General features: G+C 51.5%; 12 protein-coding genes across 12 annotated transcripts; 6 read left to right on the top strand and 6 right to left on the bottom strand.

Moving 5' to 3' along the window:
• Positions 1–138: 138 nt before the first annotated feature.
• Positions 139–2101, top strand: HO173_009578 (uncharacterized protein; the record flags this gene model as incomplete). Its single annotated transcript, XM_037311468.1, has 3 exons — positions 139–364; positions 456–921; positions 1999–2101. The coding sequence occupies 3 exons, from the start codon at positions 139–141 to the stop codon at positions 2099–2101; spliced, it is 795 nt and encodes a 264-aa protein (XP_037161624.1).
• A 1403-nt stretch (positions 2102–3504) lies between these two features.
• HO173_009577 (uncharacterized protein) lies at positions 3505–5620 on the bottom strand (the record flags this gene model as incomplete). The annotated part of the gene is made up of 2 exons (XM_037311467.1): positions 3505–3551; positions 3607–5620. 2 exons carry the CDS (start codon positions 5618–5620, stop codon positions 3505–3507), a joined length of 2061 nt encoding a protein of 686 aa, XP_037161623.1.
• A 55-nt stretch (positions 5621–5675) lies between these two features.
• HO173_009576 (uncharacterized protein) lies at positions 5676–6839 on the bottom strand (the record flags this gene model as incomplete). Its single annotated transcript, XM_037311466.1, has 1 exon — positions 5676–6839. The coding sequence occupies one exon, from the start codon at positions 6837–6839 to the stop codon at positions 5676–5678; it is 1164 nt and encodes a 387-aa protein (XP_037161622.1).
• Positions 6840–7153: 314 nt separating this feature from the next.
• On the bottom strand, positions 7154–8728 carry HO173_009575 (uncharacterized protein; the record flags this gene model as incomplete). The annotated part of the gene is made up of 1 exon (XM_037311465.1): positions 7154–8728. One exon carries the CDS (start codon positions 8726–8728, stop codon positions 7154–7156), a length of 1575 nt encoding a protein of 524 aa, XP_037161621.1.
• Positions 8729–10702: 1974 nt separating this feature from the next.
• HO173_009574 (uncharacterized protein) lies at positions 10703–11215 on the top strand (the record flags this gene model as incomplete). Its single annotated transcript, XM_037311464.1, has 1 exon — positions 10703–11215. The coding sequence occupies one exon, from the start codon at positions 10703–10705 to the stop codon at positions 11213–11215; it is 513 nt and encodes a 170-aa protein (XP_037161620.1).
• Positions 11216–12113: 898 nt separating this feature from the next.
• On the bottom strand, positions 12114–13074 carry HO173_009573 (uncharacterized protein; the record flags this gene model as incomplete). The annotated part of the gene is made up of 4 exons (XM_037311463.1): positions 12114–12325; positions 12382–12533; positions 12586–12786; positions 12857–13074. 4 exons carry the CDS (start codon positions 13072–13074, stop codon positions 12114–12116), a joined length of 783 nt encoding a protein of 260 aa, XP_037161619.1.
• A 324-nt stretch (positions 13075–13398) lies between these two features.
• HO173_009572 (uncharacterized protein) lies at positions 13399–14893 on the top strand (the record flags this gene model as incomplete). Its single annotated transcript, XM_037311462.1, has 2 exons — positions 13399–13458; positions 13511–14893. 2 exons carry the CDS (start codon positions 13399–13401, stop codon positions 14891–14893), a joined length of 1443 nt encoding a protein of 480 aa, XP_037161618.1.
• Positions 14894–16365: 1472 nt separating this feature from the next.
• HO173_009571 (uncharacterized protein) lies at positions 16366–17970 on the top strand (the record flags this gene model as incomplete). The annotated part of the gene is made up of 1 exon (XM_037311461.1): positions 16366–17970. The coding sequence occupies one exon, from the start codon at positions 16366–16368 to the stop codon at positions 17968–17970; it is 1605 nt and encodes a 534-aa protein (XP_037161617.1).
• A 151-nt stretch (positions 17971–18121) lies between these two features.
• Positions 18122–19394, top strand: HO173_009570 (uncharacterized protein; the record flags this gene model as incomplete). The annotated part of the gene is made up of 3 exons (XM_037311460.1): positions 18122–18435; positions 18591–18704; positions 18830–19394. The coding sequence occupies 3 exons, from the start codon at positions 18122–18124 to the stop codon at positions 19392–19394; spliced, it is 993 nt and encodes a 330-aa protein (XP_037161616.1).
• Positions 19395–19866: 472 nt separating this feature from the next.
• HO173_009569 (uncharacterized protein) lies at positions 19867–21533 on the bottom strand (the record flags this gene model as incomplete). The annotated part of the gene is made up of 6 exons (XM_037311459.1): positions 19867–19884; positions 20052–20292; positions 20407–20557; positions 20738–20988; positions 21162–21275; positions 21367–21533. 6 exons carry the CDS (start codon positions 21531–21533, stop codon positions 19867–19869), a joined length of 942 nt encoding a protein of 313 aa, XP_037161615.1.
• A 144-nt stretch (positions 21534–21677) lies between these two features.
• On the top strand, positions 21678–25372 carry HO173_009568 (uncharacterized protein; the record flags this gene model as incomplete). Its single annotated transcript, XM_037311458.1, has 2 exons — positions 21678–21753; positions 24096–25372. The coding sequence occupies 2 exons, from the start codon at positions 21678–21680 to the stop codon at positions 25370–25372; spliced, it is 1353 nt and encodes a 450-aa protein (XP_037161614.1).
• A 716-nt stretch (positions 25373–26088) lies between these two features.
• Positions 26089–27194, bottom strand: HO173_009567 (uncharacterized protein; the record flags this gene model as incomplete). The annotated part of the gene is made up of 2 exons (XM_037311457.1): positions 26089–26998; positions 27106–27194. The coding sequence occupies 2 exons, from the start codon at positions 27192–27194 to the stop codon at positions 26089–26091; spliced, it is 999 nt and encodes a 332-aa protein (XP_037161613.1).
• Positions 27195–27522: the final 328 nt, after the last annotated feature.

Below are 27522 nucleotides of genomic sequence, written 5' to 3'. Positions count from 1 at the left end.
TTTAAATTATAGGGATATAGCTATTTAAGCGACAAAGACAATCGTCTAGATAGTGGACTATTTGATTGGAAAAGTTTGAGGCAGCCGAAGGTTGGCTGCTCTGGGTCTGGTCTGAGATACAAGAGGTACCCTTTGGACATGCCGCTTCCCACATTCAAGACCGTCGCCGGCCTCTTGCGCCTGTTGAACTGGGGTTCTTCTTCAGAGCTATACTACCCCGAGCGGTTTTCGAGGGGTGCAGCTTTCTCCTTTGCTATGGCATCATCCATTCCGGGTGGCAATGACTTAGGGGTTGGCCCCGTGGGTGGTGGCAAAGGGTTTGGTATTGGGACCTTGGCAAAAAGGCTTTACCTGGACAGTACCCGTGAGCGCATCCATTCAAGTGATGCTCATGCGCACCTCGAACCTGGTCGATGGGCTATTGTCTTGATTCATGAGGCCTTTGATGCTCCAAGTCAGCGTTATCTTGACGAATGCCAACGGGGCGGAGTCTGCCGGAGCAGACTCTGGCAGTGAGGACGACAATCCGCTAGAGCAGCCAAAAGGCGGGGAGCAGTCCATGGAAAGGGCGATGGCCTTGCTTCTGGGACCTGAAGACCCATTCGAGGACAAAGGCAAGAACCAGAACCTGCCATTCCGAGCGATTAAGAGACTGAGGTACGCACTCGTCACACCATCCATCGAGTCAAATCCATCGGGTCATAAATTCATCGTGGCCGATATCCCTACATATTTGGAGCATGTTATAGAGAAAATGCAAGACAAAGGGAATGCTGGAGATCTCCAGAAGCTGATCGAGGTGTGGAACAGCCGTATTGCTACCATAGACACCGCGGACTTTTACGGGGATGAGGTCATTCATGACATCTTGCCGAAGGTCTTTCCGCTCCGAGAGACAGCTCCATCTGGCTCTCAGCCCGAGTGAGCAGTGTATCAGTGGGAGTCTCTCCACTTGGTAGACGATGTTGTCTCCTTATGAGATTTCATGCTTGCAGCAATTAAGTAGAATGGAGAACCGAAGGTTCAAAAGACGCAAGCAAGTTATTCCTTCCTCTATTCCTTCCTTCCTTCCCGAGAAACCGGTTGATGATGAAGCCGTCGCAAACCCGTCGCTAAAATGCTCAGCTAACCACCCTCCCCCACCTGCAAAATTCGCACATCAACAACCGCTCTGAAAACATCCCCCCTCTTTGCCCCACAAATCCCCTCCAAGCGCGTAGCAAACCCCCTTCTCAACAAAACAGTACCTCATCAGTTCCGTCATGATCTGCCAAGTGATAACCCACGGCTCCGTATCGGCCGCAGAGATCGCAAGGGCCAGTTCTTCCATTTTGGCCCAGACAGAACGTACGTACCCGAGTCCGATCCTACTCGCGAGCCGGCGTCGGTTGCGCATTGTGCCGGACGGGAGGCGTAGACGAGAAGGGCGCTGGGGCGGCGTGCGCTGGAGATGTTGGCTTGGAGGGAGGACGTGGTTCAACGGTGCTGTATTGGGCTGGTTGGTATACGTGCTTGATATCTGCAGACGCCCTTCGGACTACGCGGCCACAGGAGAACAGACTTCGGAGACCAATGAAAATACGATTCATGCCTATTTTGCCACGTCATGTAAGTCTCTACATGCGTTTTCGAAGACTCGGCGGTGTACGGTGTACGGCTAACTTCAACCCGCTGTTGATGGTTTGATGCATAACGAGGATCTCTTACAGGAAAAAGCATTCTGGTTGAAAAGCCTTTCGACTCGCACTACATAGGAAAGTTCAGCAAAATTGGGCATGAGTCGCAGCAGTGCGACGCAACAACTCAAAACATATGCGAAGCCTTCGAAATGTACGCACAAGTCAATCGAAGTCTGTTCCATAATTAGATATCACATGAGTTGAGAGTTTGTAAAGGATTGTCTCATCGATCAAAGACCTCTTTGTCGCAGCTGAAAGCTAGGGAACTCAGATTTCTTGTCTTGCGCAAAGTGTTCTTTGTTGTTGACAGTAAATTTAGAACCAAGGGCCCGAGACAAGGCTGCTTTGCTCCGCTCAAAAGAAACCGACTCGCAATAGATATGTTGACAAAGCACACGCCCGGAAAGACGCCGAAAGACTAAATCTATTTCCATAAAGATTCTCAAAGGAACTTTTCCCAGCCTGGCAGTCTTTATCAAAATACCCACTCTCCACTCTACTTTTCAACCAGCCTCCCGCAACTTTCATCACCTACGTATATCTCGAACCCAACCCACAAATAACCCCCCATCGAAACCCATCCCCTCCAACCAACCTCACCACCAACATCCCAAAACCAACCCGCCTTCAAACCATGCACCCCCCTCACCACCCTCCTCACCCTCTCCACCGCCCTCACCCTCACCACCTCCACCCCCCCCCCAACACCACCGCCACCTCCACCTCCCCCCCTCCGCCTCCTCCCTCGCCGCCCTCTCCCTCCCCGGCGGCACCGCCAACCCGGCCCTCACCCTCGCCACCTACGCCGACCCCGACTGCACCACCCTCAACGCCTCCGACACCACCCTCCTCAACGTCCTCCCCCTCAGCTACGACCGGCCCAGCCCCCAGCTCCCCTTCTGGGCCTTCGTCATGACCCGCAACCTCACGGGCTCGGAACGTCTGACGTTTTACTCCTCGACGAACACGAGCAGAGATGCGTGCGCGGTGCCGGTCGGGAATCTGACGGCGGGGGATGGGGGGGCGGGGTTTTGTTTGCCGGTTGGGGGGGCGACGTGCTATAATCTTACGCGGTCGTAGGTTGGGGGATGGGTGGGTGGGGGTGGTTGGTGGAGGTGGATTGAATTGATTTGTTTGGTAATGGGATGGTGAGGAGGGAGTGCGTTGACTTTGATACTTCGGTCGCGGAATGTTGGAGTTACTGGCATTGGGATGGCACGTTGGTTGCAGATTTCTCTTGTTCTTGTTGCCGAGTCTTGTAGTGATTACCATTCTGTCTTGAATTCAGAAATTAAAACAGTACGTTTCCAATTACTCCCCGTGAGGAAAAAAAAAGTCCGCAGATGCTGCGATTGCACGGGGCGAGATATTCTCACTCAATACGGTTTCTTCTGAATTATCGAACAGACACTGACGATAGCATGAGGGAGGAAGAATTTGTGAACGCCTTGATCTGTCCAATCGATCCGGACCGGTTTGAGTTGGCTAAGACTTCATGTCCTGGTGAACAAACAGCGTCGGATCCATTTCGGATCTTAGGTGTGAGCGGCTGCGTCCTTGGTGAGCTAGTGATTCATTTATTTCATACACCCTCTCTATTGATGTAAGTTAATCTCACCATGCCACAAACTGCGTGCAGTTCTTAACGATAGTGAACTTAGCATGCCTTAATTTTAGAATGTCTTTAATATGATTATAATACATTAAGAAATAATATAATAAATTAAACATTGATCAAAGGAGAAGAAGAAAGTCAAACCTTGAAAATCCCAAAACAATCCCCCAAATAGTTCCCCAAACTTCCCTGCGGAGATGCGCTCACCCATCATGGAATTGGCTCGCCAGCCATGCTTGGTCCTAACTCGGGTTTGCCTGGGGACGCTGAGCCCATTCGGAAGACAGGCTCCGTTGTGGCAGCTGGGGTCACCAGCACCACCGTTGTTGTTGTCGGTCTCGCCTTCGTTGGGGTCGGTGAAGTTGTTTTCGGTGGTGGTGGTGGGGTTGAAGTTGTTGTTGGCGGTGGTGGCGGGGATGAAGTTGTTTTCGGTGGTGGTGGTGGGGTTGAAGTTGTTGTTGGGGTGGTGGCGGGGATGAAGTTGTTTTCGGTGGTGGTGGTGGGGTTGAAGATTGTTTTGGGTGGTGGCGGTTGAAGATGTCTTCGGGGGTGGTGGTGGGGATGAAGTTGTCGTGGGTGGTGGTGGCGGCGTGTTGAAGATTGTCTTGGGTGGTGGTGGTGGGGATGAAGTTGTCGTGGGTGGTGGTGGCGGCGTTGAAGATGTCTTGGGTGGTGGCGGTGGGGATGAAGTCGTCGTGGGTGGTGGTGGTGGCGGCGTTGAAAAAGGTTTCGCAGACGTAGTAGTACTTGAGATTACGGTCTTCAAGGTTGTCATCGTTTGTGAAGGAGATGGTATGGACGTTGTAGAAGGTGGGGGTTCAGATGTTGTTGTTGAGGGTGTAGACGTTGTAGGACTTGAAAATGTGGAGGTTGTAGCTTTGGGACTTGTTGAGGCAAAGAGGCTGTTTGATGATGAGAGACTCGTAGATTTAGAACTTATGATTGAGGATATAAATGTGTTTGATGGCGAGAAGGTCGTCGCTTCAGTACTCATCATGGAAGATGTGGATATTCCCGATGTCGAGGAAATCGTAGCTTTCAAACTTGTTGTAGAAGATAATGACGTCGTAGCTCCTGAGCTTGCTGTAGTAGAGATTTTAGATGTCGTTATTTTGGAGGTTGCATGTCTAGATGAAGTTATTAATGTGGAGGCGATGGATGTTGGGGAGGTCAAAGCTTGAGTCGTTGTCGGTGAGATCTTAGGTGTCGTTGCGATGGAGGCGGCCGATGTAGTCGACATGGTAGCTTTTGCTGTAGAGGATATCTCTGATGTTATGGAGTCTGTAGTCGAACTCATAGAGATGGAAAGCCTAGACTCTGCTGTCACAGAGGTTATGGGATCTGAGGAGGCCGTATTTTTGAACGTTGATGTTAAGGAATTGATGCCACTGGAACTTTCTTTCCTGGATGTCATCGCTACAGAGGTAGCGATTTTTACGGATGTTGAAATTTCAGATGTTGTTTCAGATGAAGTGGCCGAACTTTCTTTCGTCGATGTCGCCGTAGTAGTAACTTTTGAGGATGCGGTAGCTTCAGTTGTTTCAGATGAAGCGATGGAGCTTTCTTTCATTGATGTGGCTGTAGTAGAACTTGTGGAGGAAGTGAGATCATTGGATGTTGTAGAAGAAATCCTATATGTAGTTGGAAGAGTACTGGTAGGGCTTTGAGAGCTCGTCCCAGGGAGTGTTTGAGGGTCCTCGAGGCTGGACGTCGCAGTCATGGACTCCGCTGTTGATTCGGGCTCGGCTCCCGAGGCAGCATTGGCAGCAGCATTAGCGGCAGCGCCTACTGCTGCACCGACACCAGCACCGGCTGCAGCTGCTCCGTTGACATTGTTGTTGCTGTTACTGGTACCCTTGTTGTTGCTGTTCCCATCGCTGCTACTGCACCCTCTCTTATTCAAGGATCTTGAATGACACGATCCTGCATCTGAACCGCCTCCACCTGGATGCCCAAATAGCTTCTTGAGTGTGCTTCCAACTTTACTTGCAACGCTCGACGCGACATTCTTGGCTGCACCTGTAAGAGCACCACTTGCGTCCGTCACTCCTTGTTTGATAGGCTTTTTGGCGACCTGGGCAAAAGCTTTACCGGCGTCTTTCCCCAGAGCTGCTCGTCCTCCGGCAGCATCCAGACCAAGTTCACCAATTGTCTCAGCAGCTTCTCCTGCTGTCTCTGCATCCTTTCCAGTTGTTCCCGCATCTTCTCCTGCTGTTTCTGCATCTCCTGCTGGTTCCCCATTCTCTCCTGTTGATTCTGCATCTCCTCCTGTTATTCCTGGCTTAACGTCGGCAGGGTCTGGTTTGAAGAAATTGGGGTCTTCCATCCCCTGTTCAAAATGAGCTTTACCTCCGCTAATCTCATTCAAGGGCCTCAGACCTTTAGGGGCTTGAGGTGGTTGTTTGGGAGTCTCTGCATCTTTTCCTGTCTCCCTGGTCCCATCTTCTCCAGGTACCTGCATCTTCTCCCGCTGAGTCCCCATCTTCTCCAGTTGTACCTGCATCTTCTCCCGCTGAGTCCCCATCTTCTCCAGTTGTATCTGCATCTTCTCCCGCTGAGTCCCCATCTTCTCCAGTTGTATCTGCATCTTCTCCCGCTGAGTCCCCATTCTTTCCCGCTGATTCTGCATCTCCTCCCGTGGTTCCCGGCTCTGCGTCTGTGGGGTCTGGTTTGAAGAAATTGGGGTCTTCCATTCCCTGTTCAAACTGAGCTTTACCTCCGCTAATCTCATTCAAGGGCCTCAGACCTTTAGGTGGTTGTTTAGGGCGAGGAAATCTTGCGGGCGGATCTTTCTCCATGGGGGATGGGGGTCCGTCATCAGTGAAAGGCTTACCATCCATGGGTGAGGGAGGTCGTGGAGGATCTTCTGGGGTCTTGGCATCCGGAACCTTGTCCTCTGGAGTCTCTTCTGGGGATTCATCTGGAGACTGCCCTGGGGGTTTGTCTTCTGAAGGGTTCTCATCCGTAGGGTCCACCCTGTGTGGGGTTTTGATATCTGAAGGCTTAAATCTTCTCGGCCCGTCCTCTCCTGGAGTAGTCTTGAAACTTGGAAGCTTGAAATTTGGAATCTTAACACTCGGAAGTCTGATTTTTGGGAGATTGAATTTCGGAGTTTTCCAATTATCGATCACTTTTTTGACCGCATAAGGAATTCCAGCCGCGAGTGGAGCCCCAAGAAATCCTAGATATGCTAGGTCGTGAGATGATGTCGGACTGGCACTGGAAACGGTTGTCGAAGGCGCTGTTTGCTGAGTTGGTGAAACGGAAGACGTGAGCCCTGGAGATGTGTTGCCAGAGTTAGATACTATCTGCGATGATGTGGTGGGCTCTTGGGACACATGTGTCGACGCCATTTGGGAAGATGCAGAAGTCGATGAAGCTAACATCGACGATGTTGATCCAGAGCTTGAGGTCCCAGAGATTGATGAATCTGATGACGATGATATTGATCCAGAGTTTGACGACGCCTCAGATGTCAGGGAAGAGGTGACGGAAGACAGACTGCTGAGCACTGAGCTATCCATCAGCGATGCCGAAGTGGGCATAGAAGAGCTGCTGCCTATTGGAAGAGCTGGATTCCACTGACGTCGTTGACGGAGAAGTCTCTTGGGCAGCAATACTGTTAGAAAGTGGGTTCTCACTTGTCGTAGAATCTTCACTCGACATTGACGTCTCACTTGATGCCTGTGTTTGACTCGGGAAGGATTCTCCTGGAAAAGACGTCCCACTCGAATCTGGCGTTCCACTTGATAACGGTATCTCCGTTGACGCCGGTGTTCCATTTGATGTTGGCGTCCCTTTTGCGTTATTTGATGCTAGTGCCCCGTTTGACGTTGGTGGGTCGTTTGATGATGGAGCCTTATCTGATGCTGGTACTGTCACTTGACACTTCTGCGTTACCTGACTGTAGTGCGCCGTTTGATGCTGGTGTCTCCGTTGATGCTGGCACCGCATTTGACGCTTCTGCGTTACTTGACTGTATTACGCCATTCGATGTTGGTGGACTGTTTGACGGGTTTGGCCCAGTTGAAGCTTCTGTGTTACTCGATGCCGGTGCCTTGTTCGATACTGACGAACCGTTTGGAGATGATGTCCCGCTCGGTGATGGGGTCTCATCCGAGGAAGGGGTCTCGTTTGATGGGAGGGCCTCATTAGATGATGGTGCTTGAGATACTGAAGCTGAGGCTTGCAAGGAGTTCAAATTTGAAGTCGGTGTTCCATTGGATACCGAAATCTCATTTGGTGAGGGTGTCTCATGTGAAGACTGTACCTGGGATGCTAAAGCGGAAGGTTGCAAAGAGACGGCGTTTGAAGCCGGTGCTCCGTTGGATGCCGAGTTCCCATCTGATGATGGGGATTTGTTTGAGGATGGGGTCTTATTTGAAGAGTTCTCATTGGAGGAGGGGATTTCATTTGAAGACTGTACTTGGGATGCTAAAGCCGTAGCTTTCAAAGAACCAGTACTTGAAGCAAGTGCTCCGTTGGATATCGAAGTCCCATCAGATGCTGGTATTTCATTTGATGATGGCACCTGGGTTGCCGAAGCTTGCAAGGTGTTAGTATTGGAGACCGGTGTTCCATTTGCTATCGAGATCCCACCAGTTTCTGGTATCCCATTTGATGCCAGACTTTGAGGTGCTGACCCCGCAGCTGGCGCAGACTCAGGGATGTTCTGCGAGGATGGCGATTCTGCAGCACCGAGAGCCGTAGTTAAGGGTTCGTTAGAAGAGCCTGGAGCAGAAGGAGAGGCAACGGAAGAAGATAGCGTAATAGGAGTGAACAGTATAGTGGGCTGTTGAGTAGACGGGATTGCGGGATGAGAAGGAATGAGGCTAGATGCTAGGTCCAATGAGCTAGTGTCAAAAGCCGACGGCCCCTGGGTGACCGAGACTGAAGCCGCAGCTGTTGCTCCAGAGTCGTCTGAAGTCATAGGACCTGATGCTGATTTCAAAGTGGTCGAAGCTGTATTTTGTACAGATTTCGACGGTTCTGGGTCTGACACTGAAGCTGCCAGGTTTGTGGATGTCGTAGACTCCGGCTGTGCATCGGGATCTGACATCGTATTAGCAGGCCCAGAGGTAAGCAAAGCACCGCTGGCCTGGCCGCCGGATGATGAGGAAACTGCCCCAAGGCCTAGGGCAATGAGAGAATTTTGGGTGGTTGTATTGGATGTATCAAGGCCTTGAGAAATAGCCGCTTGGTTAGGAACGTTAATGACTTGGCCTATTTGCAGATCGCTTGGGTTCACCCCTGGGTTAGCAGCTTCGATGGCGGCGGGAGTTGTACCATATCTACTGGCAATGATCCAGAAGGTGTCACCTGCCTCAACTGTGACTTCTTTAGTATTCGTCGCGATCGTGCCGCCAGGGACGACTGCAACTACGACGAGCCAACATGCTGCCAAAACAAAGGTGATACCTGAAGAAGTGCGCATCCTGGCGAGAACTGAAAATGTAGAAGCAGAAGATACTGAAATAATGGCACGAAGTGAATGTGTCACAGAACGTCACCAATTTCTTGGGTGTGAGCCCTGCGCAAAACTACAAGAGAAATAAAGCTTATACATGGACTGAGAATACTACAGAGTACCAAAAAGAAAATTAAGATTGCCTCGTTGTCTACTTAGACAAAGTACTCATCAGTTGACGAGATTAAACCCCAAAGGCAACAAAAGGTTGTGATCAGCAAGTACTTTTGACCAATAGAAAAAGAAGGTAACAAGAGCAAATATAGAACAAGAAGCCCACTTGTATGTGCATCGGCGACAGTGGCAGGCTTCCGACTTACTTGGAAGGCTTTGTTGAGGAAATCTGACCCCAGTCGTTATTGATAACCTAATTCGTACTAGCGCTAGAGCGGCGGTCCACAAAGCAGTGTTCCGAGCCACCGCCTGCATCTCGAGCGTTCTGCATCTACAATGGACAACAATTACTTCGCATAGCCATGGTATGGACTGATTTGGATCGTGGTGAGTCCAAGCTCTGGAGCCTTCGGAGTGTGATCTACCCTTCCAGCAGCAAGCGTTCGCAACAGCAATAAACCGGCAGCAGCCTGCGATTAGGTTAGAATGGTCGAGCGGAGTATGCCACTTGACCGTCAGGTTGTATGGGTGATCAACAGTGGCGCCAAGGAGCAGGTAGGCTCGTACATGTCTTCCGCCCACTCAACCACCCAGCCACGTTTTCTTGGCCAAAGTGGCCAGAGTAAAAATGCAAATCAGTCGAGCAAAATCAAGTAAGGCGGCTGTACTAACCCATAAGCTTCTTTTCTACCAGAGACAAACTCTTCCTCGAGCGATTGCTTTGTCACTGCTTGCGTAGAAGATGAGTACTTGTACCGCCACGCAAGCGCAGACATGCGCCCTACAAGAAGCTGGAAGCTGATGACATTTGGCGCCGACGGCGTAGGCGCCACCTACGGCTCCACTTGTTGATGCGCACCAACGTGGATGTAGACACCTTCAGAAGTAAGATGAAGTTGGAGGTACTCCCTGCACACCGAGTGATCACAAAATGGACGGCTTTGTCATCGAGGTCTCTTACGCTACCGATGGCGAGTCAAGCGTCACCAAGCTGGGCGAGGCAACCCTGAAGGCCAGTGGTGTCATCAGAAATTCTTAGCATCGTGGCAGTCAATAAGGAAGTAGACCACTTGCTATACGACCGTACCTGGCCGCCCCGAGACATTCTTGCCAAACCTCGCTTTCGCTCTCGAGGGCGCACTGGTACCAAACCCCTCGTAAAACACTGCAAACAGTATCATATTGAGGGCCACAGCAGTCTCTGAAATCAATGTGTGTCAAGGCTTACTGTAGCCTCTTCTCACCCCGACAGGGCGTTTGCATAGCCTCGCTGTCATATCGGGCTAGCCCTTACTGTACACGGTGAGGTTCTAGCTGCAGGTTCAAAGCATCCTCAGTGTACCCAGCTACTCTGTAGGCTGGTATGCGTGACTGCTCTGCGGTCAGTCAATGCTCATTGTATACATTTCACATTTCACTGGAGATTTCGATCATCTGCACAAAGGGAACGGAAGGTGCGGCGGGACCTCCATGTTCCGTCAGCCCTAAAAATGATTACATCATGTCGGCAGCCAATCAAATTTTCTTTTTTGCACAGCCCGGGTTCGGTCTGCTAGTCAATTTGTCATGCCGCCCTCGCTGAAGCAGGTTTGCCTTCTTATCTCACGCAATTCAAAGACCTTTTGAGTAGCATTGAACTGAGTAATATACATCTTTCTTCTCTCAACCTTGGTGAACATAACCTTCTGCGTGTAATCTATATTGACCCACTCGAACTACAGCCCCTACTTTCCCATACGATTGCGACGCCACCATTTGGACTTCTATAACAACAAGCACCGCAAGGCTATACCATACAGCATATCCCATTTGTACAGTGCCATTCGCATGTCGAACCCCTACTACGGCCAAGGGCAGCCCAACGGCTATAACCCAGCAGGTAACTCTGGCGGAAGATACGAGCCCGACTACACCCCCGCCAACAACAACAACAACAACAACAACAACAACTACGCGCCATCGCCGGACATGAGCAACGGCAGACGCTACGACCTCGAACCCCGGACCCGGCGCGACCACCGCAAAGCCCCCCCGCTACGCCTCGAGCAGCAGCTCAGGCTCCTCGTCCGAAGACGAGCGCCCGGCCCACCGCTCCGCGAAGAAGGGCGCCGCCCACAAGGATCCGTCGTCGTCGTCGTCGTCGTCGAACCGGCTCGACAAGGCCAAGGAGCGTTTCTCGACGTCGGACCGGGGGGTCGGCGCGGGCATGATCGGCGCGGTGGCGGGGGCCGTCATCGCGCAGGAGGCGGCGCAGAGGAATGGGAAGGGCAGTATTGGGGCGACGATTGCGGGGTTGGTGCTTGGTGGCTTGGCGGGGAATGCGTTGGAGAGGGGGTATGATAAGTGAGTTTTTGATTCTTTGTTGTGGGTGGAGGGTGGAGGGGATGGATGGGAGGGAAGAAAGGATGGGCGAGAAGGAGGAGGGGAAGGGGCGAGTTTCGGGTATGATTGCTGACGGGTGGATTCGTGTAGGAAGCATGAGGAGAAGAGAGCAGTCACCGAGAAGTCTTCCGATAGGCGAAGGAATCATCGATCGTAGGCGCGAGTATGTTTGATGATCGTCTCATGGTGTTGAATAGGTAAAGGCGTGATAACGAGGAACACGGTTTGTTTTCGGGTTGTTTTGGGGAAATGTTTCTCGCTCGTGTATATGTGACCACCTACTTGTATACTATTTCACACTGCTACAGAATCCGCGGCTTGCTATTGGAACATCTAGGCCTGTTTCTTTCTGAAGAGCATATCTGCCTAATGAAAGGAAAAAATGCGCTACTCAATGGTGAGAAGAGGTACTAAAAGGATCGTGCAAGTGTAGCATCAGACCCTTGCCGCATCGATTACAGATCTATGCCAAGCTTGATGCCAGATCGATGACAGTCCGAAGGCTACGGTTCCCATGCTGGCGCGGTTCCGGACCTGAAACTGTCTCCTATTGAGAGTTCGTGCATCTTACTACAATATCGTAAGCACCACAGGTATGATCGATGATTTGACTCATAAAGTCTCTCTACTTGGTAGAATGCACGTCTCTTTCACGAAAGGTAAAGCTTTAAAAGAGAAGCTGTAGTTATGGCACGATTCTCGGAGCTCTTTTGGCAAAGGGCTACCACTGTATTCTGAATAGATGAAGAAGGCCAGCAGAAAACAAAGTGATGGACGTTGTGGCTAATCAGAACCCACTTTGAGCTTGGAAGCGAAATAGAAGCTCTTTCTCTCCTCCACCACAACACTTGCGACTTTAGTGTCTACCCCTCATCATCTTTGCCAAATTCTGAAAAGCATCCCTCCTTTTGTCGATAATCTCGTTGAAAGTGTCTGCCGGACCGATAGATCCAACGACGACTTGGTCACTCCCGGAGTCGAGACCTTGGTACGTTTCATCCACGTATGCGCGCACTGGCATACCGAGCTGTCGTCCGCTTTCATGGCCCATGTAGTCGTGTAATTCCGCTTGTAGACGTCAGCCCTATCGCAAGTACTTGGCCTCCGGACGAACGTGGACATACTTTGTACAGGAGGAGGCAATAGTTCAATGACCTTGACAGATGAGTCACGGAGCTGCTCGCGGAGACAGTAGATGAATGAGTTCAAGGCAGCCTTGGAGGCACAGTAGGCGGGAAGGGGAGCCGCGGGGACGATGGCGAGGTTGGAACTCGTGCTAGGCTTGTCAGTAGACCAGTTTGGGGTTGGTGGGGTGGAGCGAAAGGTACTATATCAAGCTCGTCTCGGTGTCCTTGCTCATGAGGAAGGGCAGAAACTTCACCGTCAGATCCACGAAGCAGGAGAAGTTGGTGGTGATCTCGGAGTGGAAAGCGGACAAGTCAACTTTCGCTGGCTGTGCGAGGTTGACCTGGCTTTGAACTCCGGCGTTCAGGAAGACGCAGTCCAGCTCGGGGTAGGTGTGTGTGATGCTATTGTAGATGGCTGTAAGAACATTGGTGTCATAGTAGCCTAGAGGACAAGCGTGGGGGGGGGACCAACTCTCTCACGAACGCGTCCATGTTCTGCCGATCGGTAATGTCAAATTTCGCGGCACTGGCCTTGTCTTTGCCATGTCTGTGGACGAAGTCATCGAGCCTGTCTTGTCTGCGGCCCACCGCGATGACTTTAGAGCCTTCCTGGACAAGACGGTCGGCCATTGCGGCACCGATGCCAGATGTAGCACCGACCATGAGGACGTGTTTGTATTGGAAAGGCATTTCTTGGATAGGTTTCCTTGTGTTTGAGTAAATTGGATGAGCGAAATGTTTGGGAGAGAGCTCATCTCTTATACACGATTCTTGTGGCTCTCGGTCGGCTTTAGAGTGGAGTCACATGATAACAACGGAACACCTACGCTTTCGGGCATAGTCAGATTCTATCGCCGACTACCTTAAGTCCGCGCTGTGTGGGGCAGCCTCCATGCGCAGGCTCTTGAATCTCGGCGGCATAGCAGGTCAAAGCAGCCTTTCCCGTCTTGACATCCGGGTCTGGGAGTCTTGCTCCTTATGGTACCTGTTGTAGCGGTGTGAGTGAGCGAAATCATGGTGTACCGTGGCAAACCCTCCAAAGCTTGCCTGCGGTGTAGAAAGAGGAAGCTCCGTGTAAGCTCCCAAATGCCTGACCAAGTCTCTTTTCTCACTGACGAGACATCAGTGTGACCTCCAAAGAGACTCCTGTGGTCAATGCATCAGAGCGACCCATATTTGCTCCGGCTATCGTGATACCGAGCAGCTGAGAGTCCGCGACGAAACCCAGGCGACCAGGCAGAAAGCGTTGAGCTGTAGTTCAAAACCCATCCCGCGCACTTTGGCTACCACTATCCAAGATAGGGCGAGGAACGCATTCTTTTTTCATTATGTATCCGGCTTCTCAAAAACCTATGATGTCCTAGAACCTCTCTACGAACATTCTCCATCGGACAGACCCCTGATTGCGAGTGTTGATGCCGTCAGCTTAGCGTTCTTCTCTTTCCAATTCGATTGCGAACAGGCTTCGCATATTTCTCGAGAAAAGTACCTATCTGCTCTGCCGCTGCTAAACAAAGCACTCCGTAGCCCTGAATCTGCGACGAGTGACTCAACACTCTCAGCAGTGCTCCTCCTCGACCTTTTTGAAAAAATCACGAACAACAATCCTCGATCGATCGGTTCCTGGATGAGTCATATCAACGGTGCTCTTGCCCTGGTCGAGATGCGTGAGAGCCCGCTGCTCCAAGACTATACGGGTCACCGGCTGTCAGCACGCCTGAGCACCAATCTTCTCATCAGCTGCGTCTCGGCAAATTCTCCAGTGCCGCCTGCGTTGATCAAACTTCGCTCTGATCTTGAGCCCTTCTTAAATAAGGATGATCCGAAATGGCGGCTCTCCGGCCTGGTGGTCAAATATGCTAATCTAAAAGGGGCCATTCAAGATGGGTGCCTTCTCAGCTTCGATATCATCGCTCGCGCGACCGAGCTTGACCATGAATTTGTGTCACTTGGAAAGCATATGGCTTCAACATGGCTCTACAATACGACATATCTAGAAGAAATATCGGAACGAGTGTTCGAGAAACGCTACGATGCGTATCCAGATCACCTCGTTACTCAGGGGTGGAACGTTCTCCGGGTCATGAGGATCCTATTGAATGACATAATACGCACACACCGCGTCTCCCCAGACACAGGGCCTTTTAACAACGGCTCTTCTCCCCGCAACTCAGCCATCGCGACTGGCTACATCAACGGCATAGCGAAAGATATCTGTGCCACTGCGCCTCAATTCACAGAACACGAAAGCCCCACACCGAGGAGCAAGACCTACTCCACGACCCAGAGATTACGATGCTACACTCTGCTCTTCCCACTCTACGTCGCTGGATTACATGCTAGCTCCACAACCCAAATCAAGGCATGGATCATCCAGCAACTGCGGTTCATGTCCGACGAGATGGGCATTCGGAACGCGAGCGTCGTCGCACAGATTTTGGGACAGAATGGCGGAACTTGTCCCTGGGATGTGTATGCCGTGCTTGGAAGTTATGCGTTTGCTGCTTAGATTGTACGAGCCATGTAGGATTGTGCGAAGAAGAGTCTTGATCGTAGACGGGGAGGCGGAGCTCTAGATGAAACGAATCATCGTTGGAAATTTATCGTAAAGAGCAGGAAAAAGCCTATGATCGAATGCCCTAATATTCTGGCACCTCGAATGTCGGGCTAATTACCGAATCATACCCCGAAACTATGAATCCTTACCGAATCATACCCCTAATTACTGAATCATACCCCACAAAATTTGGGGTATGATTCGGTAAGGATTAATTGCTTGGGGTATGATTCGGTAATTTATCAAACTTGCTGTGTAGATTATTGGGAGTAAAGAATATATATAAGAGTCCACAGACTGGGTGTAGACAGGCTGGGGGGTTAAATTTAGCCCACTATTAGCAGCAGCCCCCACGGGGGGCCCTACGACGGCCCTACGAGGGCCCTATTTAGGTCTAAATAGGGGTGTCTAGCTGTCAAGCGTAAAAAAGCCTGGTCCCGGGGGTGTCTGCCGATAGCCAGACACCCCTATTTGAACCTAAATAGAGACCCCGTAGGGCCGTCGCAGGTGCAGGACCCCGTGAGGGCTGCTGCTAACACCCACTCGGCTTTCATCTAATATATTTAAGCTGATAGATTACCCATTAAATACGGTCGGAGATATTTCCTCTTTTCTATGGTCGGATAGCCTAGATCGCGAATTTTCTCCTTTGCGATTTTTATCATAAATGGCAAATTACCGAATCATACCCCAAGTAATAATAAATTACTGAAACCAGGGGTATGATTCGGTATGATTCGGTAAGGATTTATAGTTTCGGGGTATGAATTAGTAATTAGCCCCTCGAATGTCACTACGCGGCCTCTAGTTGCCACACGGTTGGTTTGCTTGGCGTGCCGTGCGCGTTACTGCGCTAAACCTACTGTGGGAGTGTGATTGGTTCAATTTGATTACACAATCACTTCTATGTTCGCCTTTGCGCTGTTGCCTCAGTCCCTCCAAGTGCTAAGCTCGCTAAGCCCCTTCGGGTTAGCAGCTTCTGCCTACTACGGAAGTAGCACATGCTTCCTCCTCGACATTCCACCCCCTCCAAACTTACACCGTTTGCTTGTCATTCTAGCCAGCTTGCAGAATCTGCAAACACTCTGAGCAGCATCACATTGTCTGTCGCGATAACAAAGTTCGCCTGCATTGTTGAGAGACCAAGCACTTCCATAGCATGCCTGTTTGCATGCATAGAAGGATTCCCTGTCAAGTTAGAGTGGGATTTTCAGCACAGTGCCACTAGTCTCAAGTAGGCATCAATCCAGCTTGACCCCTAGACTTCACAGCCTACATTCTACCCTTCTGGCACCTACGTTGACCATTAACCATAGGCAACAGCCCCCACGGCAAAATTCGCAGCGAGACACCACGGATACAATCCTTCCTTCATCACAGCAGTTCGTCAGCATTCGAAACTCTTCACTGCATTCGACGTAACCATGGGCACTCGCGGATACAGAATCATCAAATTCAAAGGTCGTTTCTGGATCTTCTACAATAATTATGACAGCTATCCTGATGGTCTTGGAAAGTCACTGGTGAATGGTATCCCAGTGGATCCTGAAGAGTATCAGAAGTGGCTCCAGTCTCAGCGCGACTTCTTCGCCAAATGGGACTCGCTACTACAGAAACTCTTGATCATCCAGCCTGAGGATATGCACAAGCTCCGCGAAAATGAGCCTTACAGGCCTATCTTCCACGCTGCATTTGATGACAGTTTACCGCAAGATGCCCCACCCTTTTATGCATCGGGGTTCGCTGACGGCTACATCGAATGGACCTACACCATCGACCTCGACCGAGAAGTCTTCTCTGTTGATAGCGGTGCCCACTTCCGCCTGAAACATATCCCCCGAAATGATGAGTGGATTAAGGCGCTCTTTCTTGACACCGAGGGCAATCGATTTTTGCTACCGCAACTTCTTCCTGCAGATTCAATCGCTACTTTGTCGTTAGACCCGCCAAGCTTTACAGTCTCCACAGAATATGAGACGTTGCAGACGAGACTAGTCAGACCCAAGAGCCTTGATCACATCCCGCGCTCCTGCCTCACCGGACCTCGACTTCGGTGGATGTTGTTCGACTTCTTCCAACAATCACAGCAACGAGATCTTTGTGTCACTTTACTTGGCTGGCAAGCCCAAGATTTGCCGTTCCGTGAGCTTGCGTTTTTTATCCTCTGCCTTGCTGCTGGTGGCGAAAATCTTGCTCTAGTGGATCAACGCCACGCCCAAAAGCCGTATGGCGAGGGTTTGTACCTCGGAATGATAACAGGCAACGAGTCTGAGGGCGATCCAGAGTTGGCATCTTCGTTAGGGGTCGGGTATCACATGGATGGCTTACCGGAGGGCTCCGCCCCAGAGGAAACGAAGTACTGGTTCGAGGGAGCCTTGATCTGTCTAACACCACAGCTGGACTATCCTGGCGTTTTTGAAAAGGCCATCGCCAATGCTATAGAGTATGGACGTGCCAACTGTACCCAAAAATCCTTCAATGCAGTCCTCATATCAATTGAGCATCTGGTTCTGATCAAGTCAAGGCCAGATGGGAGTGTTGATCATACGGAACTCATGCCCCTGGTATCTATTAACACTAACCTTTCCAAGGACTCTCGGGCGAGATATGGCGATGAAGCGCTTGACGCATTCTATGATGCAAGATTTACCAAGAATATCAAAAAGATCGACGAAGATTTCGACACAACGGATGTTGAGCGAGTCAGGCAACATTTAGGCCAGCAGGATGGTAAGAGCGACTGTGGTGAAGACAGTAACGAAGACGTGAAAAGCGAGGAGCATGGTCATGAAGGGAAAATCGGGGAGGGAACGAAAGATGTTTACGTAGAAGCGAAAGGAGAGGATAAAGATGCGGTGAAAGAGTCTGAGGAAACGGAGGCGAGCGAAGAAGATGCGAGAACGAGCGACGAAGGGAGCGAAAGGGAGCGAATACGAGGTGGAGCTAATCCAAAAGGCTCCAGTGACGAAGGCTTTGATAAAGAATTCCTTCGTGGCTTTGATCCAATTCTTCGAAGCTACAACCCTTGAGACTCTGCGACTAACCCAAGCGAACGAAGCACGACTACCAGAAGAGATCTGTGAGATGGTGTTGCGCAATGTGTCGGATATTAGAACTTACAATTCGTGCCTGAAAGTTTCTAGGAGGTTTCGACGTATCTGTCAACAAAGACCCCTAGTCATGGACAACATAGTATTTCTCGAGCCTTTGCCTAACGATCCAGCTCTTTTGATCCCGAAGGATGAGGATACGGGTACACAGGACCCTCTGCCTTCTCCTGACTTCCTCGCAGTGGAGGTATTCTCGGACCGGCAGATGGAAGTTTGGCTTCACTCAGGCGGTGGCCTTCGTGATGGGCTAGAATGTCTCGTTGTTGCGGGATATGAATGGAATAGAAAGACGTATGTCGCCAATGAAAGTGTTCGATTTCGAGGGTTGTGTGTCTCAACACCTAGGGCCGACAAAGCCCGCAAGCGCAAGAGACGTGCAGCATGGTGAGTTGATCAAAACATACATTCCTCCATCTTGCTCGCGGTTGGTCCTTGTTCGTGACTGGACGTCATTTCATATAATTTCCCAACATATCGTCTCGAGAGTCTGACAGGAGGACATGTTACCAACGGTGGACTGAGCTGACAAAACACTGCAGGCGTCACGTTGAGGAATCCTCGTCGTATGGCTCTGAGGGCACCCCATGGGGAAGGGTCATTGATGCATACGAAATTGATGGATACGAAATTGACACTGAAAGCGAGACGTCAACGTGAGTGGAGTTCATCTTGTCGCCTGAAACCCTATATCATTTTGTTCATGCAAGAGCTCCACTCCCAGTGACTGTCCAAATAGGTCTTCAAACTTTTCTAGATAATGCTGACTTCTCTGCAACAGACTCGGACAGTTCTGGAAAGATGTTACACGGGCCCTAAAGCATTCCGTACGAAAGACTGAGGAGCCAGCCTGGACCCTTCCCCCAAACACCTTGTGCTACTTTGGCACACAACAAAGCTTCAGTCAAGAAGCAAAGAAATTTCACTACCTCTACCTACGTGTGAAGAGACCGAGCAAGTATTGGGACGATCTTTGGGATGACATCATCCGCGAGGCTAGCGAAAATCTAGACCATACCGACGACGGCAAAATTAAACACGACAACTATCCAGAGGGTGAGGTGATAGGCGCTGACGACCCATACGTCATTCTTGCAATTGGAATGGAGGTACGCTTGTTTAGATGGGAGCAAGGTTTTGACGATTCGGTGGATGAAGGAGCAAGGAGGAAGAAGTCACCTTCCAGCACCTTGAGAGAATTGAATCCGGGAAAGATCTTGAGTCTCTGCGAGAAGACCGACAGAGAGGAGATTGAGAAGTTCCTGGACATGGCTGAACAGCACAAGGAGACGATCAAGGCAAGAATCTCTGAGAAGTGTGGACGGGAGTTAAAATGGTCCACATAGTGGGTGATTGAGACTCAGGCGAGGGTTGACAATTTTGACGTAGTTGGTGTTGTCGGATCATGATATATGAGCTCTTGACCGTTCATTGGCTGGCATGGATATGGCCGACTGGTCTTCAAATACTTGGTTTGAGGCCGAGAAGCTGGGGGTTGCTATTACTGGTCACCTTCGGGTTCTAGACGAGAATGGCAAAAACAGCAGGCTTTGACAACACCGAGATACCAAAACCCATCATCGCACCACCAAGCCTGCTAAGATGCTTTACATACTTGATACAAGACCTCACGAACTATCGTCCCCGTCCGCTGCACCCTCACGTCCTCGATGATGCCTGGGTACCTGAAGGTACCTTGGACAAACATGCCAAAAATATCAATCCGGCAACATTTTTCTAAATCCTTCCCCTAACCTACGGCTAACGACGCACCCGAGAAATCTAGCCCAAAGATACATCCCATCCAATCCATCAACCCTACGACGAACCCATCCGCTTCCACATCCTCATCAAACTCCCCCTCCTCCCCCCCTCTTCCCCTTCCCCCATTCCACCACCCACCCCCCACCACCGTCTCCCCATCCCTCCCCCCTCCCCCCCACCAAACCCCCCCTCCATCCTCCCCCCCCCCCCCCCCCGCCTTCCGCCCCACAACCACCAACCGATCCATCCCCCACCCGACGCCCCTCCGGCCCTCCTCCCCCGGCCGCGACGACCAGCTCCCGGAGCCTGTCGCCGTGCCCGCCGGGCATCGGGTCGAAGGTCTTGGCCGCCAGCTCTTCGTACGTGAGGAGGTAGATGTCGAGTTGGGAGGGGAGGTAGGGCGGGGCGGTCGCGTGGCGCGTGCTGGTTGTGTGGGTGAGGGAGTGCGTAAGGAAGGTTTGGGGGAGGTGGGGGATCCAGCTGTGGGGGTTTTGGTGGGACGTTAGTGGGGGGGGTTTGGTTTGGGGGGGGAGGCGGTTGGGGAGGCGGGGGGGGGTATGGTGAAGGGGGTTGGATAGGATAAAGGGAACGTACTTTTGCACTCCGACGCGCCCGTCTCTCTTCTTGAAGCCTTGCACGAATGCTGGGATGGCGTCGAGGGCGGTGGTGCTGAGGGAGGGCGATGCTTTGATTGTGGTGTGCGTTGTCATGTCGTATTCGCCCCATTGGAGGTGGCCGCCCGGTTCTGTGGGGTTGGGGGCATGGCGTTAGACGGGGTGGTGTGCGGGGCCGAAGATGCTCGATGTGGGGGGGAGAGGATGGTATCTTATGTGTGATTGATTGATTGGGAAAACGGTACAGAGTGTATGTGGAATGGTAACGGATATGTGTACGTAAAGGGGGGGGGGAAACGTAAAACACCCACTCAACATCTTCACCATGTTCCGCAACAGCGGCCCGGGATCATTGTCCTTGACGACCACTTGGAACAGCCGCAGCTGTACGATATCGTATTTCCCGGCTAGATGCTCGGGAATCTCGCCCAGAGCGTCGAGATGTCGCATCCTGACGTTCCGCGGCAGCCATTGCTCGGGCGGGCAGTCCGAGATATCGATGTCGAAGCCATCGAGTTGCGCCGTTGGAGGAAGAGTGCGGGCGAGATCGAGGAGCCAGATTCTGTGGGAATGGGAATTCATTTAGACTAATGGGTTCGTTTGAACAGGTTTTCCTGTTCTTTTCTATGCATGAAAGCCCAAAAGGGTATGAAAAGCAAGGAAGTGGCTTGTTTCCGATCACTACTGTGACGGCCTCTGTTTTGACGACAGTGGTAAAGTTGATGATGTACGTACCCCGTGCCCGTACCCACGTCTGCGATTTTGAGATTCTCAATGCCCGACAGGGGTATGCTGGGGTGTAGTAGATAGCCGGTTTGGTCCTTCCATAGATAATGTTGCAGATTCAGCCTGTTCATGATCACTCAGCACAGGGGTACCTCTTTCGATGAGTACACAGAGAAATGTTTCTTCGAAACTATGTCTGTGTGTATGGATGTACCTTGCCGTAGAAGCATATGCTCTAGTCGTAGGTTTCAACGTGTATTCAACATTTTCAACGCCCTCATTCAAGCTGCCCTTGTCACGTTTTCCGTTGTCCAATTTGGCATTGGTGACTGGTGTGAGTGACGGCGTGCAAACATCCAATGCGCTCTTCCCATTCGCCATCTTGGCCAGATTTATAATCCTTCAGCACAGATGATGCAAAGGGGTGATTAACGATATGATTCCCTGAGGCCTGCAGCTGTGGCGACCATCCCGATCCTAGACCGTCCTCTCGAAGTCTTTCTATGCATCTTGAGTAAGCAGTTCATGGATGAGTTGTCGTTGACTAGCTTCAAGACTACTGCGGGTAAAGGTCATAAGCCGAGGAGCGATGCGCGCACTAGTAAGGGATCGTTGGGTTCGGGGTGGTTTGGAGGAAACTCTGTTTTGTGTTGAATTCAAGTGGTGGAAGCTTGCATTGTAGCTTTGTTCTTTTCGAAGAAGATGAGCCGATTGGGCAGCTTCTCCGACTTCACCGACATCGCGAGACGGGAATACTTGCCGACGCTGTTGGATATACGATATGGCTGCGATCGACCAGGAGTAAGAATAACCTCGATTCAACCGTGGTAGACACATCTCTTGTGTTATTGCATTCGGCTTTTTAGTAGTGAGTTGAAAGGATGCGACTGTTATCATAAGCTCTCTGTTCAATCTTGAAGAGCGATGCACTCTCCATGTGCGATCTCAGCATGGTCTTCTTGCATTTCCCTCATCTAATCGTCCTTCTTCGGTCAGCCCAGCCTACTCCTCTGCTTCGACCTAGCACTCATCCACTCCTTCTCTTTCTTTGCCGCCGTCTTCCCATCTTTCTGCTGCTCTTAATGCATCAAACAGCACGCGAGCGCAAAAAGCCTGGAATTGACAATGATACAGATGACAAGAATGCAGATGTTGAGACCCTTGGGAGAGTGTAGGTCGAATAGTACTCGGTGGGATATTTCGACAATTGTGATTGTTCACATTGGCGATGAGAATTTTCCCTTCCAATTGGAGATAGGCGACTGCGGACTGTTATGCAACAGCCAAGCACAGCGCCACTGATATATTGCCCGTGATAGATTCAAGCCATAAAATTCTGCGGCGCGTTCGAGACGACCCAGAAGACCATTCACATCGCCACCTACTGTTGTTCGCTCAAAGTCAGTGTTGCATTATATGAACAAGACAATTGAACCATAGTTCGTGATTCCCAGGAAGACTGAACCGGGAAAAGAGCTTTGGCAGCACATCATTCTGCCTCGAAGGTTGTCATGGGAAAGGCGAAAAGAGCTACGCGGCATACTCACCTGCTTCCCCAAAGCTGTAGCTACATTCTCGCGTGCCAAATTTAACGCCGACATGTCCAGAACTTCATTTCAATAAACCACAAAGGGTCCTTACCATACGCGCTTGGATTCATCACGGGCTCTGTCGAGCTCGGCGGACCGTTTGCGGCTCAGAAGGGACAAAACGGTAGATGTGGTCATGGGCAGAGCTTGAAATTTCCATTCATCTTACCAGTCCTCGCCGACAGCTTGAGCACATGCAGAGGAACATTATTCAGTTCTTGATGCCAGAAGCCCACATGTCTTGGCTTCTCACCGTCTCCCTGCCGCCAAATACAGAGATCGGGCGAGGAAACTTACAACCATATTGGCCCATCCATCCGTGCCAGGGGTTTATACCTGATATCATTGTTCCTCGATTGCAGCTACTAGCTGCTCGTTCTCCCAATTCGATCGTTCCAAAGCAGCTGCTATTTCGACTGCTGCATGGTTATCCCACAGATTCTGAGGTCCTACAATCGGCTTCGTAAAATGGCATTTCCAATGCATAAGAGCGAACTTGACAGGTTCACAGCGTCGGTAAGATATTCCACCCGCACTTCTTTGGGTACCGTAACCTTCCTCTTCTTATGTCTTTCAGGCCCACCAACCTGATGAGTACCCTCATCGCTGCAAACCAAACTTTCCCCTGCATTTATTCTCTCCAGAGGCCAATCACTGACCTCATTCCGTTTGATCCGCATTCAGACGAGGCTTATCTGGGTATACTTTTGGTACAATCTCCTTAACAAAGTTGCCATTGGTATCCTTGTAAGCATGGTCATGCTGCACTCATTTTAGAAGGGAGCGAGAAGGCCGTTCCTGTCTAGATCGCGTAAAGATATCCACATTTTCTTGATCAACAACTGTCCCGTTGCGAGGTGCCTCTTTGAGGTCCTTGAGCATTGCTTCTCGCACGTTTCATGACACATTTGATCCATCAATGATTCGTACAGCTTGTCCACTCCTATCGAGGTGACCAGCAAAGGCAAGCACGCCGTTGGAAATCTCGTCTCCTGCGCTTTCTACGACTCTTATTGCGGAGTTGACTCGAACCCCCATTTTCCTTAGTGTCTTTGTATTCACACCTGAGAAGAAGGTGGAATGTGATGGCAGCACATATTGCCTTTTCAAGACTCATTACCGCCATGTTAGTTATAACTGAGACTTGGTGTAGAGGTGTAGTATTCAAGGTACGCGAATATTTTGGTAGTGGCACCAGTGGCAGGAGAGCAGCCCTAGCCAAGAAAAACCATGACACAAATAAGGGAGTCTATTGAGTTGTCACGAGAACTCAAAAGAAAGGTTTCAAAAATTATTTCATTACAAAGTTGCTAGGCTTTTGTGGCACTAACTAATAGCTTTTGTGCACAACAAGAAAGACGATCTAGCATCTTGCATAAAGACTTGGCATTTCTGCAGCCACGCATGCGAGTATTCCAGCCAAAGGGTCAGGAGATGGGAGAAGCTGCTGCCAGACCCGTCGCAGAACCTCGTCTCCTATCCCACCGACTCTTTGCTTTGGAAAAGAAGCCGTCGCTTTCAGCACTAAAGGAATATTGTACTCAGGTGGTGGACCCCAAAATCTATCCTCTCTGCGAATCCGTGTGCTCCAACATTCCCATATACAAAAGCTCTGGCCGCCACATTGATTCCCTTGCTATCGCATCCGCGCTACAGGATGAATGGTACCACATCCTCCTCTCGGGCCCAGGCGTCTTCCTTCTCAAAGGCATGTACTCAGACTCCCTCCTAGATCGATCCAATCGCGTTTTCAGCTCAATCATCGCCTCAGAAAAGTCATCATCATCGTCGGGAGGAGACCATTTCGCAGCTGCCGGCAATAATGACAGGATCTGGAACTCCTTCAGCAAGCATTGCTGCGCTGACGCGGCTTCTTTCATGGAATACTACTCCAATCCTTGGCTCGCCCTCGCATGCGATGCGTGGCTTGGTCCGGCGTACAGAATCACGGCCCAAGTCAATGTTGTGAAACCGGGCGGCAAAGCCCAAGTCTGTCATCGAGACTACCACTTGGGGTTTCAGACTGCAGAGACCGCTGCCCGGTATCCGCGAGCTGTGCAGGTCGCGAGTCAACTTCTCACGCTACAAGGCGCTGTGGCGCACACTGACATGCCGCTCGATAGCGGCCCAACAAGAATCTTGCCCTTCAGTCAACTGTTCGAACAGGGGTATATGGCATTTCGGTTGCCGGAGTTCAACCAATACTTTCTGGAGAACTATGTGAGCTTACCTCTAGAGAAGGGCGATGGCATCTTCTTCAATCCGGCTCTTTTCCATGCCGCTGGCGAGAATGTCACCACGGATTTAGAGCGCTGTGCGAACCTTCTCCAAATCAGTAGCGCTTTTGGGAAGCCGATGGAGGCCATCGACACCTTGGCCCTTGTCGAAAGGTGCTGGGAAGGTCTGATGGGAAAGTACGAGAAGGAAGGGCTGAGCAAGGAAGTCGAAACCTTCGTGGCAGCTATCACCGAAGGATACCCATTCCCAACGAATCTCGACAAGAGACCCCCTGCTCCAGGAGGCATGGCACCCGAAAGCGAGCAGGACGTCGTTCTTAGGGGTCTCAAAGAAGCATGGACTTCGGGTGCTGTAATGCAAGTACTGAGGCGAATGCGAGCGGATTCTACCTAACACCGAATCGTATCACCATGATTGCTAGTAGTCGTCAAGGCCGCTGCGGATCTTCGGCCAAGCATGAAGTTATTGCACACTCTCGATACACGATCGAAGCACAATCGATGTTGGATCGGTCGGTGTATAGTATGTTAGAGGCCTGCACACAGCATTTGACGGTAAACAATGAGCGCGAAGCCCATTATCGCGAACTCACTTACCCGATAGTACCGTTCGTCGTCATCCGCACAGCAAGAAGTGTGGTCGCTGATCTTGAAAAGGATCAACGAGTGGATTGCCAGGGTAGAGTGCTTCTGGAGCTGGACCCATCTTCTCGCCCAGGCGTTGCACAAGTTCACCGATCGGATCGGCCAGATGGCGAGAGCTGGGCATGGTTTCGATCAGGTTGCAATATACCAAGCTTGCTGCGCTGCCCGTTGAGATCTGTCGCAGGAGTGTTTGGATAGATTTTCAGAACGTTAGTAGCTGCTGGTCTCGAAGAAGGTTTAGCGTGGCATCAATGCATAGAGAAGGTTGAAGACTCAAGGTATGAGATGAGTTGGTATAAGAGAAGGGCCTTAATGCCTTTTTTAGGTTTTTGCATCCTTGATCATGAACTAAGTACCAGAAACCATCCATCGCGCATTCTGAAGTTGTCATCTTCTCGTCTGCATCATCTCCCCCCTCCCTTTTCTGCCTTTGTACGCACTCTCTGTCTCTTCTACTCTGCTAGCTTAGAAGTCTCCCCCTCCTCCTCCACCATCATCACCTCCACCTCCACCTCCATCACCCCCACCCCCCGTCGCCCCCATCACCACCTCCATCACCCCCATCCATCGCTTCACCAAGCAGCATCCCACCCAGCAATCCTCCTCCCAACCCCAACGCCGCTCCCCCACCGGCCCCCAGCCCATGTCTCTTCGCCGGAGCCTGCTGCTGCTGCATACCCACCATACCCGCCCTGAGGCGGTCCTCCATATCCGCCTCCGTACCCCTGCTGCTGATACCCTCCGTACTGAGGGCCGCCGTACCCCTGCTGCTGCTGCCCATAACCCTGCTGGCCGTACCCCTGCTGCTGCCCACCGTACGCCTGCTGACCGTAGCCCCCCCTGCTGCCCGTACGGCGACTGCTGAGGCTGGTTGTGCCTCCCGCCCAGCTTCGACAGGAAGCCGCCAAGGCCGCCCTTTTTGCCCGCGTCGCGCGGCGGCAGTTGCTGCGCGTCGTAGCTCGGCGACTGCCCCTGCCCTTGGCCGTACGCCCCGCCCTGCTGCGCCCCGCCTTGGTAGTAGCTGTCGCTCTCGCCGCGGTCCAACGCCTCGGAGCTCGTGGGACGGCCCGCGGCGCGGGCGCGGGCGTCTTCTTCCGCCTGGAGCTGTTGGGCGTAGCGGGCGTCTTCGTCGAGGTCCTGGTGCGAGGAGGCGCCTTGGGGGCCGCCGTAGGGGTTGTTGGAGCCGAGACCCTTTTCGGGCGGGTAGGTGTTTGCACCCGCGCCGGCGGGGTAGGTGGAGCTGCCGCCGGCGGTGGTGTTGCCTGCGCCGGGGTAGGAGGGTGGTGGGCCGGGCGGGGCGCCGGCGGCGGTGGGGTAGACGGGGGAGGTGGGGCGGTCCCAGGTGGATTGCTTGGTGTGGATGTTTACGTAGAACCTGTGGTTGAGGTGTCAGTGTGGTGATGGGGTTGGATGATACTCGAAGTAGATGGGGGCTGAAGAACGCGGATGGGGGCGATGTGAGTTGAGGGCTGCTGAACGTACCATTCCTTGTACTGATCGTTCCATTGAGCTTTCCAACCCTCGGGCACCTTGGGCGGTGGAGGCCCAGATGGAGGGATGAAGTCGGCCATCGTAGTGATGGTCGATTGTGAGATGAGGATATAGGTGAATATACGAAGATGAGTTGAGGTGAGGAAGGAGGTATTTTAACACGCCGTGGGTGGGGGACTTGGCTGCCAAGAAAATTGACGTGGACGAGCTCAGCCACAGCGCCGCCACTGCTGAGACATCCGTGGCGAATCAAGATATCGATCAGGAATCAAGGAGGCAGGATATTGAATGTCATTTTGTAACTACTGAGTAGCCTTCGGATCGACGAATGCTCAGATCAAACATCTAACATGACGAGTTGCTGCCGATTAATCACGTGTAGCTCCATCAAAACAAAATAGGGTCCCT

The sequence above is a fragment of the Letharia columbiana genome (assembly GCF_014066305.1).
Source record: "Letharia columbiana isolate WasteWater2 chromosome Unknown Sc0000041_s0, whole genome shotgun sequence".
Taxonomy (NCBI): Eukaryota; Fungi; Ascomycota; class Lecanoromycetes; order Lecanorales; family Parmeliaceae; genus Letharia; species Letharia columbiana.
Note: the sequence above shows the minus strand (reverse complement) of the source record. Positions and strands in the feature narration are given on the sequence as shown.